This window comes from Pangasianodon hypophthalmus, chromosome 29, assembly GCF_027358585.1.
Source record: "Pangasianodon hypophthalmus isolate fPanHyp1 chromosome 29, fPanHyp1.pri, whole genome shotgun sequence".
In the NCBI taxonomy this organism is placed as follows: Eukaryota; Metazoa; Chordata; class Actinopteri; order Siluriformes; family Pangasiidae; genus Pangasianodon; species Pangasianodon hypophthalmus.
Window position 1 is genome coordinate 3,683,986 of NC_069738.1, and position 13,528 is coordinate 3,697,513.

The 13,528-nt window shown below is 37.2% G+C and overlaps 2 protein-coding genes across 5 annotated transcripts in view; one reads left to right on the forward strand and one right to left on the reverse strand.

Annotated features, from left to right (window-relative positions):
- The window catches only part of LOC128317066 (NACHT, LRR and PYD domains-containing protein 12-like), a 215,553-nt gene that overhangs the window by 169,046 nt on the left and 32,979 nt on the right, over window positions 1-13,528 (reverse strand). For all 4 annotated transcript variants that reach the window (XM_053231356.1, XM_053231358.1, XM_053231357.1 and 1 more), the window contains 2 exons: window positions 10,918-11,091; window positions 9,171-9,344 (listed from right to left, as the gene is read on the reverse strand). In XM_053231356.1, coding sequence (XP_053087331.1) covers window positions 9,171-9,344; window positions 10,918-11,091 — 348 coding nt within the window. The remainder of the gene's footprint in view (window positions 1-9,170; window positions 9,345-10,917; window positions 11,092-13,528) is intronic.
- LOC128317691 (nuclear pore complex protein Nup85-like) lies at window positions 499-4,981 on the forward strand. Its single transcript, XM_053231363.1, has 7 exons — window positions 499-629; window positions 1,460-1,611; window positions 1,739-1,856; window positions 2,565-2,665; window positions 2,864-3,015; window positions 3,764-3,859; window positions 4,603-4,981. The coding sequence occupies exons 1-7, from the start codon at window positions 505-507 to the stop codon at window positions 4,699-4,701; spliced, it is 843 nt and encodes a 280-aa protein (XP_053087338.1). The 5' UTR covers window positions 499-504; the 3' UTR covers window positions 4,702-4,981.

A 13,528-nucleotide genomic window follows, 5' to 3' on the forward strand; every position in this document is an offset into this window, starting at 1 on the left:
TTTTAAAAGAAATGAACTTTTAGTTTTGGGGGGGGGGCAAATATTTATAACATCATAATAACAATATTTAAACAATTTAAAAATGCTTGTATAATTTAGAAGTTGGCACACACCTTCAGGGTCTGATAGTTGTCCATTTCTAGTCTTTAAAGAAAGCATTTTACCTAAAATGGTGGAATGTAGATGAGCTCAGCAGCAGAGATCACAAACCTGCAGTCACAGTAAATAACAACAAACTCCTGTCGACCATCACACGCTTCAGGTGTCATAATGTAAACCCCAAGCACCTGTGAACAATGTGCCAAATAATTCAGATACAAAAAAGTAGGAAAGTATTAGTTAGTATTTGTTTAACTGTTAGATAATAATAATAATAATAATAATAATAATAATAATAATAATAATAATAATAATAATCATAGTAACAGATAGAAAAAGATGAAAATAAAAGGAATAATATTGATGATCTAATTATTAGTGCTGTTTGCAGCATTTATTTCTGAAATGTTGATAATGCATTTGGCTCAAAGTACGTGTGTGTGTGTGTGTGTGTGTGTGTGTAGTTTTGGCTCTAACCTGAGGGAGTTCCTGGTGCTGGAGTACGCCTCTGGACTCTTCTCTCATCACAGGTGAGACATCCATCTTCACATTACACACTCGACACTGTGCTTTACCTCCATCTACAACATACAGCACAAGCGTCCTTACAGCTGCATCACCTGATTCCACAACTGAACAAAGTGTGTGTGTGTGTTAAAAAGTTTCTTTTGTGGCTCCAATAATGTACTATAGGCACAATTAGTGCACTGTCTACCATGATGTAGTACCCAGTGTAGTGAGCACTCATAGCACATAGGAAAATATTTGGGATTCACCCATTTGTCCCGCTTTCCCTAAGAAACATATAATCAAGCTAAATATCAGTGCTAAGGGGCAGAAACATGTGGAAGTAAAGAAATATAATTCAGTTCACTTTTATTTGTGTAGCGCTTTTACCAATGGACGTTGTCACAAAGCAGCTTTACAGAAATGAATACATTCAGGATGTAAATTGTAAATGTCTGAATTTATCCCTAATGAGCGAGTCAGAGAGGCGGTGGAGAGGAAAAACTCCCTGAGACGACATGAGGAAGAAACCTGGAGAGGAACCAGACTCAGAAGGATATAATGCATCTGAATCATTACTGTATCTAATAAAATGATGATTTGTGCTTATTTTTCTCATTTTCACTCTCTGTGACTCTCTGTGTGTGTTAAAGACTCTGAGAATACTGAAAGTTTGAAGAATTAAACTTTTGATTAATATTTATACACGTTTATTACTATTGTATTAAAATAATATTTATACGTGTGTCACACTATTGTATTAAAAATATATCCTATTTATGACTTAAACACCTACGTGATGTGTACACCTGGCTCTGCTCTGTGTGTGTGTGTGTGTGTGTGTGTGTGTCAGTCTGTGGCAGCTAGCGGTGGATTATTTCGATCACTGCCCCGAGTTCGGCCGTGTTTATCTGGAGCTGCAGATGGAGAGAGTGCCGCTGGAGACGGAGCGCAAAGCGCTGAAGGTGCTCAGGATCTGTGAACAGAGACAGATGAACGAGCAAGGTACACACACACACACACACACACACACAGAGAGAGAGATTGTGTGACTGCTGTAATCTGTAATTATCTGTTATGCTTATGGAATTGTAACTGTGTGTGTGTGTGTGTGTGTGTGTGTGTGTTGCAGTGCGCAGTATCTGTAAGATCATGGCTAAAAGGGCTCTCAGTAATAACAGACTGGGTTCTGCTCTCTCCTGGAGTATCAGAGCTAAAGACGCAGCCTTCGCCACACTCATCTCTGAGAGGTCGGTCTGTGTGTGTGTGTGTGTGTGTGTGTGTGTGTGTGTTTGTTTCGAAGAAACTTACTAAGTTTTCAAAATGTCTTTTTATTTTTTTTTAACTGATGTCATCACTTCCCCGAAAGTTCAAGCAGAAAAGCTCTGTGGCTCCAATAATTAGCCAAAATATTACTGTATATATTTTAAATAATGAGCCTTATATTTAAATAGTTGTAGTATGTTTATAAAACACTTTTTAAAAATGATTTTATTTTGATTTACAGTTAAACAGTCCCTGAACTGCAATATATTTGAGAATCCCTGCTTCATGAAAGTCTTATACACTTATTTTATATCTTGTGCAATATTGTTTCAGTACAAAAACAGTGAAATTGAATGAACTTAAAAGTGTAATGTTACAGATCATTTTATATATTATTCCAAAAAAATATATATATATATATATATATATATATATATATATATATATATATCAATGAGTAGATAAATATATCCTCAGGACTCTGTGGGATTTTTACCTGCTGAGACAAAATCTGCACAAACAAAGGCGTCTTTGTGCTAGAATTCATTTCCACTGCTGTATATTTTATTTCTGATCGCAACAGAAACACTTTCTCAGAGAACACTGATATATAATGCTGCTCAACAGTATAATAATTCAATGCTCTTTTTATTAGTATTTAATATTTCTGAGCTGCTGCATGTGCTGTGCAGGTTTCTGCAGGATTACTGCACACGCGGCTCGTTCTCTGATCTGGATCTGATCGATAACCTCGGACCTGCCATGCTCCTCAGCGACAGACTCACATTCCTCGGTATCTGCTGTGTGTGTGTGTGTGTGTGTGTGTGTGTGTGTGTAACGTTCCTCAGTTCTCTCCTTGTTTTAAAAACCTTAGCATTGCACCTGGAAATCAATTTTTTTGGGTCTCATTATTTGAATCTCATGTGTATATATATACATGAGTATACATATGTGTGTGTGTGTGTGTGTGTGTGTGTGTGTGTGTGTGTAGGGAAGTACCGTGAGTTCCACCGGCTGTACGGAGAGAAGAAGTTCACAGAGGCAGCGAAGCTCCTGCTCTCCCTCATGACAGCAAAGATCGCTCCTCGCAGCTTCTGGATGACTCTGCTCATAGACGCCCTGCCCTTACTGGAGCAAAAAGAGGTATATACACACACACACACACACACACACAAACAGAGTTCAGGTGCTGATGTTGGTGAGGAGGTCTGGGGTTCAGTCGGTGTTCCAGTTCATCCCAAAGGTGTTCAGTGGGGTTGAGGTCAGGGCTCTGTGCAGGACACTCGAGTTCTTCCACTCCAACCTTCACACACCATGTCTTCATGGAGCTCGCTTTGTGCACAGGGGCATCGTCATGCTGGAACAGGTTTGGGCCTCTTAGTTCCAGTGAAGGGAAATTGTAATGCTACAGCACACAGAGACTTTCTATACAATTGTGTGCTTCCAACTTTGTGGCAACAGTTTGTTGAAGAACCACATATAGCTGTGATGGTCAGGGGTGCACATACTTTTGCCATATAGCGTATCATGTATCCATGATTGCGTGTGACAGGAATTGAACACCGAGCAGCTCTCATTGTGAGGGTGAATAACAGCAGCTCAAGTGTTTGAGGATTTTTTCTACCCAATAAAAAAATTGTACACTTTAAATGTAATAAATAAAAAACTAGTTAATGTGGTTCAGTTGATGGCTCTGGTGCAGTGTGACTGAGTGAAACATGCTTCTGTGTGTGTGAGATCCTCATGTACATAAACTGTGTGAAGATTTCAGTCACAGAAGTTAAATATAGACTTAAATGGGATATTTCCTGTGTTTAAAGCATGAGGTTGGCATGATGTTTGTATGGAATTGTTTTTTAGTAATCCCAGGTGTGTGTGTGTGTGTGCGTAGGTGATCTTTTCAGTGGATCAGACCCATGAACTCATGTTCTGTCTGGAAGAGCTGACCTCTGACAACAGCAAGCTCGAACCAGAGCGTCTAGCACAGGTATAACACACACACACACACTTAAAATCACAACATTCGTTTTTGGTTTTTTTCTCTCGAGGTTTTGATTCTGTCATAAATCATTTATTTCCTTCTTAATTTCATTATCAGCACAAACTGAAATGTAAATAATGGAGCAATATGAAGAAAATATACTTTTATGATTGAAGTCATTTTCACGGTGGATGATGTGTGTCAGGTTATTTAACAACAGCGCATTTAAAACTCTTCACAAAGAAACAATTTAACAAAGGAAGAGGCACGTTGCTAAGTGTTTTATTCCTCTTACACCACAGCAATTTAACAAGGTTTACAAATTTTATTAATTAAAAAAGAACCATTATAGATACTTTATCTGTTTATTGTAAAAATACAAGCTAAGTAAAAGTGAGTTACAGCTTTACCTCTGACTGTTACAAAGCGCTGACACTGGAGACTCCTTCCTTAAATGTTAAATAAACATCTCCTTACAGAAAACTTCACCATATCAACAATTACACACATTTATTTCATCTGTTTATGTGGAGCGTCTGCTGTACACGTTCCTGTGATTGAGCCGTTACTATAGAAACGATACCGTATTAGAACGAAGGCATTAATATAATCCTGTGATTTGCAGCTGCACTACTGTCAGAGCTGCTGTTCTAGAAAATTAATCAACACCTTCTGACCAATCACAATCCAGAACTGAAGAAGCTCCATGGTATACAGTATATGCAATTTTGTGTGTTTCTGTTTTTCAGGATGATGATGTCGAGTCCACAAAGCTGGAGCTGCTGCGATTGGCTCTGGCGCGTAACCTGGCGATGGCCATCGTGAAGGAGGGAACAGTCGAGGCCTAAACACACACACACTCTCACACACTCCAGGTTCATTAATTCACACAAAGCCCTCACGTTATCTCACTGCACTGTATATAAAACTAAATGAATGAAATGTTTTGACAGTTTAATTAAAAAAAAGCTTTTGTTACTGGTTTTGCAAAAACTGTCTCGTTTCTCCAGATCCTTCACTGTGTGTGTAACAGATAATATATATTTTGTTGTTAGACACATTTATTTTGAATAACTGTTGAGAAATGAGTTTTATTGCTACAAAATTCATGGTAAATACATAAACTAATTTTATACAGCAAAAATAATAATACTGTATGATGTAAATTATATTGTATTTATATATTCATTTCTTCAAAATGTACCGTATTTGATACCATCAAAAAAACAGGGATCAGCTATCAGAGAAAATAAAGAACATAGGTCTGATCCTGTAACAAAAGATCTCAATTATATTAAACCAAAGGACAAAGTGATAAACGTGACTTGTAGCGAGTCTCCTAGGAGCTTCCTCACATAAACTCCTCAGATGCCAAGTCCTGTGAGAATCCCACCAATGTCTTGAAACTGCTCCTGTCCATTTCAGCTCCATCTTCCACTGACTGGGTTCAGTTCCAATTCGTGTGGTTTTTCACCTGCTGTTCCAAATTATTCCCTCAGGTTTTCTCTGGGATTGAGGAAATTATTGTAGAATTGTGTGTAGTCTAATCAAAATCTAAAAGACAAATATCTGAATTAATAACCAAAAACTAGACTGTGGTACTTCATGATCAACAGCATGTAATCATCACTGCTGCAAGGAAAACATTATTATCTCCTGTTTATAATTCGTCGTTCAACATTTCTTCATTCTTATATAATATCTTTGTTAGAACATTCAGCTAGAACAAATGAGAACTTTCACAAGATCTAACAGGAAAGTGAGCAGATATTTACCATCACATCAATGCTCTTATACAATCATAGACTGCTTTTTTAAATAATGATCACTGCTGTGTGTTTGATCTCTCGGTCTACATGTGTATTTAAGTGCAGACTTTTGGAAAAAGCTGAGGAGAATTTTACAGGAATGACAGAAGACAGTGTGTGGAGGTGGAGTGCTGGAAGGAGTGTCAGAGTGAGTAAAGTAGCTGCTTACAAAAGCAGCAGTATGAATTCAGAGACAGCAGGGTGTCACAAGATGACGAGGTGTTCATTTACAGTCACTCTCATACACTCAGTTGTGACATTCTGTAGACTTCGTCTGCTGCTTTCATGTGAATTTCGAATCAACACCAAACAACATTAAAGCTAACTGTCAGAAAAAGTTTGATTACACAGAAAATAGTGAAATATAAACCGGTAATCTGATATTTAAAGCAACTAAAAAGCTAATGCTAATGCACAAAATAATGCTAATCAGTCTTTTAATTTGTTTCAGAGTTTATCTAAAAATGATCATCACTCACCCCAGTGTCTGTAGTTTGTAATGTTCATCATTCTTCAGAGTAGAGAGACACTTCACTCCTGTGTATCCTATTCTATTCCCAGACAGATACAGTTCTCTCAGGTGTGAGGGGTTTGATCTCAGAGCTGAAGCCAGAGCAGCACAGCCTTCATCTGAGACACCACAACTACGCAACCTGCAGAGACACAATGACACACACTTCATCAACACAGTTTCCTTTTGGTTTAAAACTTACTTTAAAGATGATGTGTGTGGGATTTTATTATTCAGAATGACATGAGGATTTAATATCATCTGTTTATTCTAATTAACAATGTGCATCGTTTATCAAGCTGGATATGAACAGGTTTATGTGTAAATTGTTTGTATGAGTGTTTACACAAGAAATTTTGTATTCACGAAAATCCTGTTAATTCGTATTCTACTCTTGCTCCTGAGTGTGTGTACATTTGTGCGTAATACGACGCCTTTATTTGTGACATCTACATTTTCTTTGCGTTGCCCAGCTTGTTAGGAAGTTGGGGTCAGAGCGCAGGGTCAGTCATGATACAGCGGCCCTGGAGCACAGAGGGTTAAGGGCTTTGCTAAAGAGCACAACCTTCTGATCAGTAACCCATAGATTTAACTGTTGCACCAACACTCACCCAAACTAACTAATGAAAACCTTGACTTGATCAACTTCAAATCAGATCATTTGCATGGATTACTGCAAGTTTATATCTGGAATATACTCTTGAGTTTAAATTGCTTATCTTTAACGTGTTTACAGCGTTTAGCAGAACCCTTTATCCAGAGCGACTTATAGAAGTGCTTTGGAGTTTCTATCAAAAACACATCCTCATGCTGGTTCACTAGGTCAGGAACCAAGAGCACTATTGACAACATTTGTGAAAACCAGTGGTTTATATTATTGGAATTTATTAAAAAATATTAAAAAGTGAGCCAATATAAACCCATAAATTAAGACAAATAAAACTAATCATTCAAGTGAGTACGAAGAAAATCAGACTTTCAGAGACTTTTGTAAATACGGCAGAAAATTGGAGTTCGGTTTGGCTCACACAAACACTTACACACTGCTTTACTAAAAGATCGATAAATCACACCCAAAGTCATTAAGATAATACTTTGGGCATCGACAGGAGTGAAAACAACTGGAGTGGTTAGTGAACAACTGAAAGATGGCAGAAGGTCGTCAGTGGCCTCTGTTCCCCAGAGGGAAGAAAGGAAGTATGAGACTCATAAATTTACAGTGAAGTCCACTGGGCTGCTTCTGTAAAGCAGATCTGGCAACCCTTTCCATAGCGGCTTGATTTTTAGTTAAAAACCAAATGTTTGATTTATTTAATTTTTGACCTTTTAACGTCTATGACATTAACTTCTCATTTTAATTTACAAATTCTATATTCGAGATCATTTCCACCATTTCCCTTCTGCTATTAAACCTGCAGCTGCCACACAGTGGATGTAGTTTGTGTCCCAGGTGCACTTTGTGTGATTACTTACAATGTTTTAGTCAATTTTACAGTAATTTTAGACACACTGCAGTCGCATCAAGTCACGTTTTGTGCTGCAGCTTCTCACATACGTACATCTGACCCAAAGACTCTGTGACAAATCATCAGTGTGCAGTGAAAAGAAACAATCTTCCTCCTCAGGACATTGATGATGAACCTAAAACCTCTGCTTCACTCTCACTATTACAGAATGTGTCTTACTGAGCAGCAGGTCACGTGACTCTCAGAGAGATGATCTTACCTCAGTATCTCCAGTTTACAGTGAGGATTCTCCAGTACAGCAGAGAGACACTTCACTCCTGAGGCTCCTAGTTTATTCTCAGACAGCTCCAGGTCTCTCAGGTGTGAGGGGTTTGATCTCAGAGCTGAAGCCAGAGCAGCACAGCCTTCATCTGAGACACCACAACCACGCAACCTGCAGAGACATAATGACACACACTTCATCAACACAGTTTCCTTTTGGTTTAAAACTTACTTTAAAGATGATGTGTGTGGGATTTTATTATTCAGAATGACATGAGGATTTAATATCATCTGTTTATTCTAATTAACAATGCGTCTCGTTTATCAAGCTGGATATGAACAGGTTTGTGCGTAAATTGTTTGTTTGAGTGTTTACACAAGAATTTTTGTATTCACGAAAGTCCTGTTAATTCGTATTCTACTCTTGCTCCTGAGTGTGTGAACATTTGTGCATAAGACGATGCCTGTATTTGTCACATCTACATTTTCTTTGCGTTGCCCAGCTTGTTAGGAAGTTGGGGTCAGAGCTCAGGGTCAGTCATGATACAGCGCCCCTGGAGCACAGAGGGTTAAGGGCCTTGCTAAAGAGCCCAACCTTCTGATCAGTAACCCATAGATTTAACTGTTGCACCAACACTCACCCAAACTAACTAATGAAAACCTTGACTTGATCAACTTCATATCATATCATTTGCATGGATTACTGCAAGTTTATATCTGGAATATACTGTTGAGATTAAATTGCTTATCTTTAACGTGTTTACAGCGTTTAGCAGAATCCTTTATCCAGAGCGACTTATAGAAGTGCTTTGGAGTTTCTATCAAAAACACATCCTCAAGCTGGTGAGATTTATTTAATTTTTGACCTTTTAACGTCTATGACATTAACTTCTCATTTCAATTTACAAATTCTATATCTGAGATCATTTCCACCATTTCCCTTCTGCTATTAAACCTGCAGCTGCCACACAGTGGATGTAGTTTGTGTCCCAGGTGCACTTTGTGTGATTACTTACAATGTTTTAGTCAATTTTACAGTAATTTTAGACACACTGCAGTTGCGTCAAGTCACGTTTTGTGCTGCAGCTTCTCACATACGTACATCTGACCCAAAGACTCATCAGTGACAAATCATCAGTGTGCAGTGAAAAGAAACAATCTTCCTCCTCAGGACATTGATGATGAACCTAAAACCTCTGCTTCACTCTCACTATTAGAGAATGTGTCTTACTGAGGAGCAGGTCATGTGACTCTCAGAGAGATGATTTTACCACAGTATCTCCAGTTTACAGTCAGGATTCTCCAGTACAGCAGAGAGACACTTCACTCCTGAGTCTCCTAGATTATTTTCACCCAGCTCCAGATGTCTCAGGTGTGAGGGGTTTGATCTCAGAGCTGAAGCCAGAGCAGCACAGCCTTCATCTGAGACACCACAACCACGCAAGCTGGAGAGACACAATGACACACACTTCATCAACACAGTTTCATTTTAGTTTAAAACTTACTTTAAAGATGTTGTGTGTGGGATTTTATTATTCAGAATGACATGAAGATTTAAAATCATCTGTTTATTTTAATTAACAATGTGCCTCGTTTATCAAGCTGGATATGAACAGGTTTCTGTGTAAATTGTTTGTATGAGTGTTTACATAAGAAATTTTGTATTCATGAAAATCCTGTTAATTCGTATTCTACTCTTGCTCCTGAGTGTGTGTACATTTGTGCATAAGACGATGCCTTTATTTGTCACATCTACATTTTCTTTGCATTGCCCAGCTTGTTAGGAAGTTGGGGTCAGAGCGCAGGGTCAGCCATGATACAGCGCCCCTGGAGCACAGAGGGTTAAGGGCCTTGCTAAAGAGCCCAATCTTCTGATCAGTAACCCATAGATTTAACTGTTGCACCAACACTCACCCAAACTAACTAATGAAAACCTTGACTTGATCAACTTCAAATCAGATCATTTACATGGATTACTGCAATTTTATATCTGGAATATACTGCTGAGTTTAAATTGCTTATCTTTAACGTGTTTACAGCGTTTAGCAGAACCCTTTATCCAGAGTGACTTATAGAAGTGCTTAGGAGTTTCTAGCAAAAACACATCCTCATGCTGGTTCACTAGGTCAGGAACCAAGAGAACTATTGACAACATTTGTCAAAACCAGTGGTTTTATATTATTGGCATTTATAAAAAATATATAAAAAAGCATGCCAATCCAAACCAATGAATTAAAACAAATAAAACTAATCATTCAAGTACAAAGAAAATCAGACTGTCAGAGACTTTTGTAAATCCAGCAGAAAATTGGAGTTCGGTTTGGCTCACACAAACACTTACACACTGCTGTACTAAAAGATCGATAAATCACAAAGTCATTAAAATAATACTTTGGGCATCGATAGGAGTGAAAACAACTGGAGTGGTTAGCAAACAAGTGTGAAAGATGACAGAAAGTCGTCAGTGGCCTCTGTTCCCCAGAGGGAAAAAAGGAAGTATGAGACTGATAAATTTACAGTCAAGTCCACTGGGCTGCTTCTGTAAAGCAGATCTGGCAACCCTTTTCATAGCAGCTTGATTTTTAGTTAAAAACCAAATGTTTGATTTATTTCATTTTTGACCTTCTAACGTCTATGACATTAACTTCTCATTTTAATTTACAAATTCTATATTTGAGATCATTTCCACCATTTCCCTTCTGCTATTAAACCTGCAGCTGCCACACAGTGGATGTAGTTCGTGTCCCAGGTGCACTTTGTGTGATTAGTTACAATGTTTTAGTAAATTTTACAGTAATTGACATTGAAGTCGCATCAAGTCACGTTTGTGCTGCAGCTTCTCACATACGTACATCTGACCCAAAGACTCTGGGACAAATCATCAGTGTGCAGTGAAAAGAAACAATCTTCCTCCTCAGGACATTGATGATGAACCTAAAACCTCTGCTTCACTCTCACTATTAGAGAATGTGTCTTACTGAGGAGCAGGTCATGTGACTCTCAGAGAGATGATCTTACCTCAGTTTCTCCAGTTTACAATCAGGATTCTCCAGTAGAGCAGAGAGACACTTCCCACATGATTCTCCTAGTTTATTCTGACACAGATACAGTTCTCTCAGGTGTGAGGGGTTTGATTTCAGAGCTGAAGCCAGAGCAGCACAGCCTTCATCTGAGACACCACAACTATGCAACCTACAGAAACGCAATGACACACACTTCATCAACACAGTTTCCTTTTGGTTTAAAACTTACTTTAAAGATGATGTGTGTGGGATTTTATTATTTAGAAAGTCATGAGGATTTAATATCATCTGTTTATTCTAATTAACAATGCACCTCTTTATCAAGCTGGATATGAACAGGTCTGTGCGTAAATTGTTTGTATGAGTGTTTACACAAGAAATTTTGTATTCACGTAAATCCTGTTAATTCATATTCTACTCTTGCTCCTGAGTGTAACAAAAATATTAAAAAGCATGCCAATCCAAACCCATAAATTAAAACAAATAAAACTAATCATTCAAGTGAGTACAAAGAAAATCAGACTTTCAGGACTTTTGGAAATCCAGCAGAAAATTGGAGTTCGGTTTGGCTCACACAAACACTTACACACTGCTGTACTAAAAGATCGATAAATCACAATCAAAGGCATTAAAATAATACTTTGGGCATCGATAGGAAAACAACTGGAGTGGTTAGAAAACAACTGTGAAAGATGGCAGAAGGTCGTCAGTGGCCTCTGTTCCCCAGAGGGAAAAAAGGAAGTATGAGACTGATAAATTTACAGTCAAGTCCACTGGGCTGCTTCTGTAAAGCAGATCTGGCAACCCTTTTCATAGTGGCTTGATTTATTTATTTGTTTTTTTAAAGGTCTGTTTATTTAAAATTTTATAATAAGCAAAAAAAAAAAGTCAAAAGAGACCAGAACAGTACAATATACACAGTCAGAACCCCAACATGACCCATCCCTCTACCCATCAGACATACATATGAATTACATTAAACAAAGACAAGAAGCAAAGAGAAATAAACAAACAAACAAACAAATAAATAAATAAAAACAAATAAACAGAAGGAGTAATTCCAATAATAATAATCAACATTAATATGTACAACAAGAATGCAGATAATTAAGCACAAAAAAAAAAAAAAAAAAAAAAAAAAAAGAACTATACTTTTTTTTGGGATTGTATTCTCTATTTCATATTTTTTCAACAAATGACAAGAAGGGTTGCTAGATTGCATGAAATCTCTAGGTAGACCCCTGGAGAGAGTATCTTATTTTTTCTAGTTTAAGATATTGCATGATCTCTCTAATCCAATGAAAGAAAGTCAGAGGAAGGGGGTCTTTCCATTTAAACAGTATTAATCTTCTGGCAAGTAGTGTACAAAAGGCCAGCAATTTACTGTTCTAACTGCTTAGGTGCATGTTTTGTGCAGTGACACCAAATAGAGCTATAAAAGGAGATGGAGCTATTGGCATTCCTATTATTTCTGAAAATGCATCAAAAATTCACTTCCAAAATTTATACAATCTTGGGCATGTCCAGAACATATGTAAAAGGCTTGCAGGTGCTTGCCTGCACCTATGGCACATGGGATCTAGCTCTGGTCTAAATTTAGATAACCTAACCTTTGACCAGTGAAGCCGACGTACAACCTTAAATTGTACCACATGGCGCTGATGTATAGATGATGAGTAAATCCGTTTAATAATTTTTTGCCAAGTTACATCAGAAATTTGTTCATTCAAATCTTTCTCCCATTCACTCTTTAAATGATCTAAATTGGTCAGGCTATGCTGATTCAGGAGGTTATAAATTTGACCTATAATTTGTTTTAGGTCCTTTCTTAGCTTAAAAATAGAATCTAATAAAGATGTAGGGGGATATAAAGGAAAACAACCAAAAAATGAAACCAAAAACTTTCGCACTTGCAGACATCTAAAAAAAAAATGGGACCCGGGAATCTTAAATCTATTAACGAGCTCCTCAAAGGATGCAGAATTGTTACTTATAAAGAGATTTTGTAATGTATGTATCCCATTCTTTACCCAGATATCAAAGGCTTTATCTATTATTGAAGGAGTAAACATGTGGTTTTTACACTGCAAAAACTCCTCATCTAGTCAAGACTTACAATCTTATTTCTAGCCATAAAATCTTATTGATTTTATTTTAAGAATAAAATACTATGCAAGAGCAGATCATGTAAGATTATTATGATTGTTTTAAGATTATTTAACTTTTTTTTCTTACTTAGTTAGCAAAGCTTAAAGTTAGTTATTTTACCTGCAAATTAAGCTTATTTACCATCACAGGCATCATTTGAGGCCTTGTATCTTTTAAGACTTTGTTTTAGCTGTAATAACTGGTTTTAAGGTTGCCCAGTAAAAAATGCTCAATAATCACACTTAGGACTTGTTCATTAGTATTATTTATTCCAAATGCTTGCTTTATGTCAACGCCAACACATTTATTTACAACCTAACAACAAATTATAAGACTCTGCAGTATTAAGTCACCACATTCTTTCCATTTATCCAGTAGGGTTTTTAATTTCCAGTTTTAAGTGCAATGACATCTTCCAGATTATATTTTGTCAATACATACACACTGTTTTTGAAACT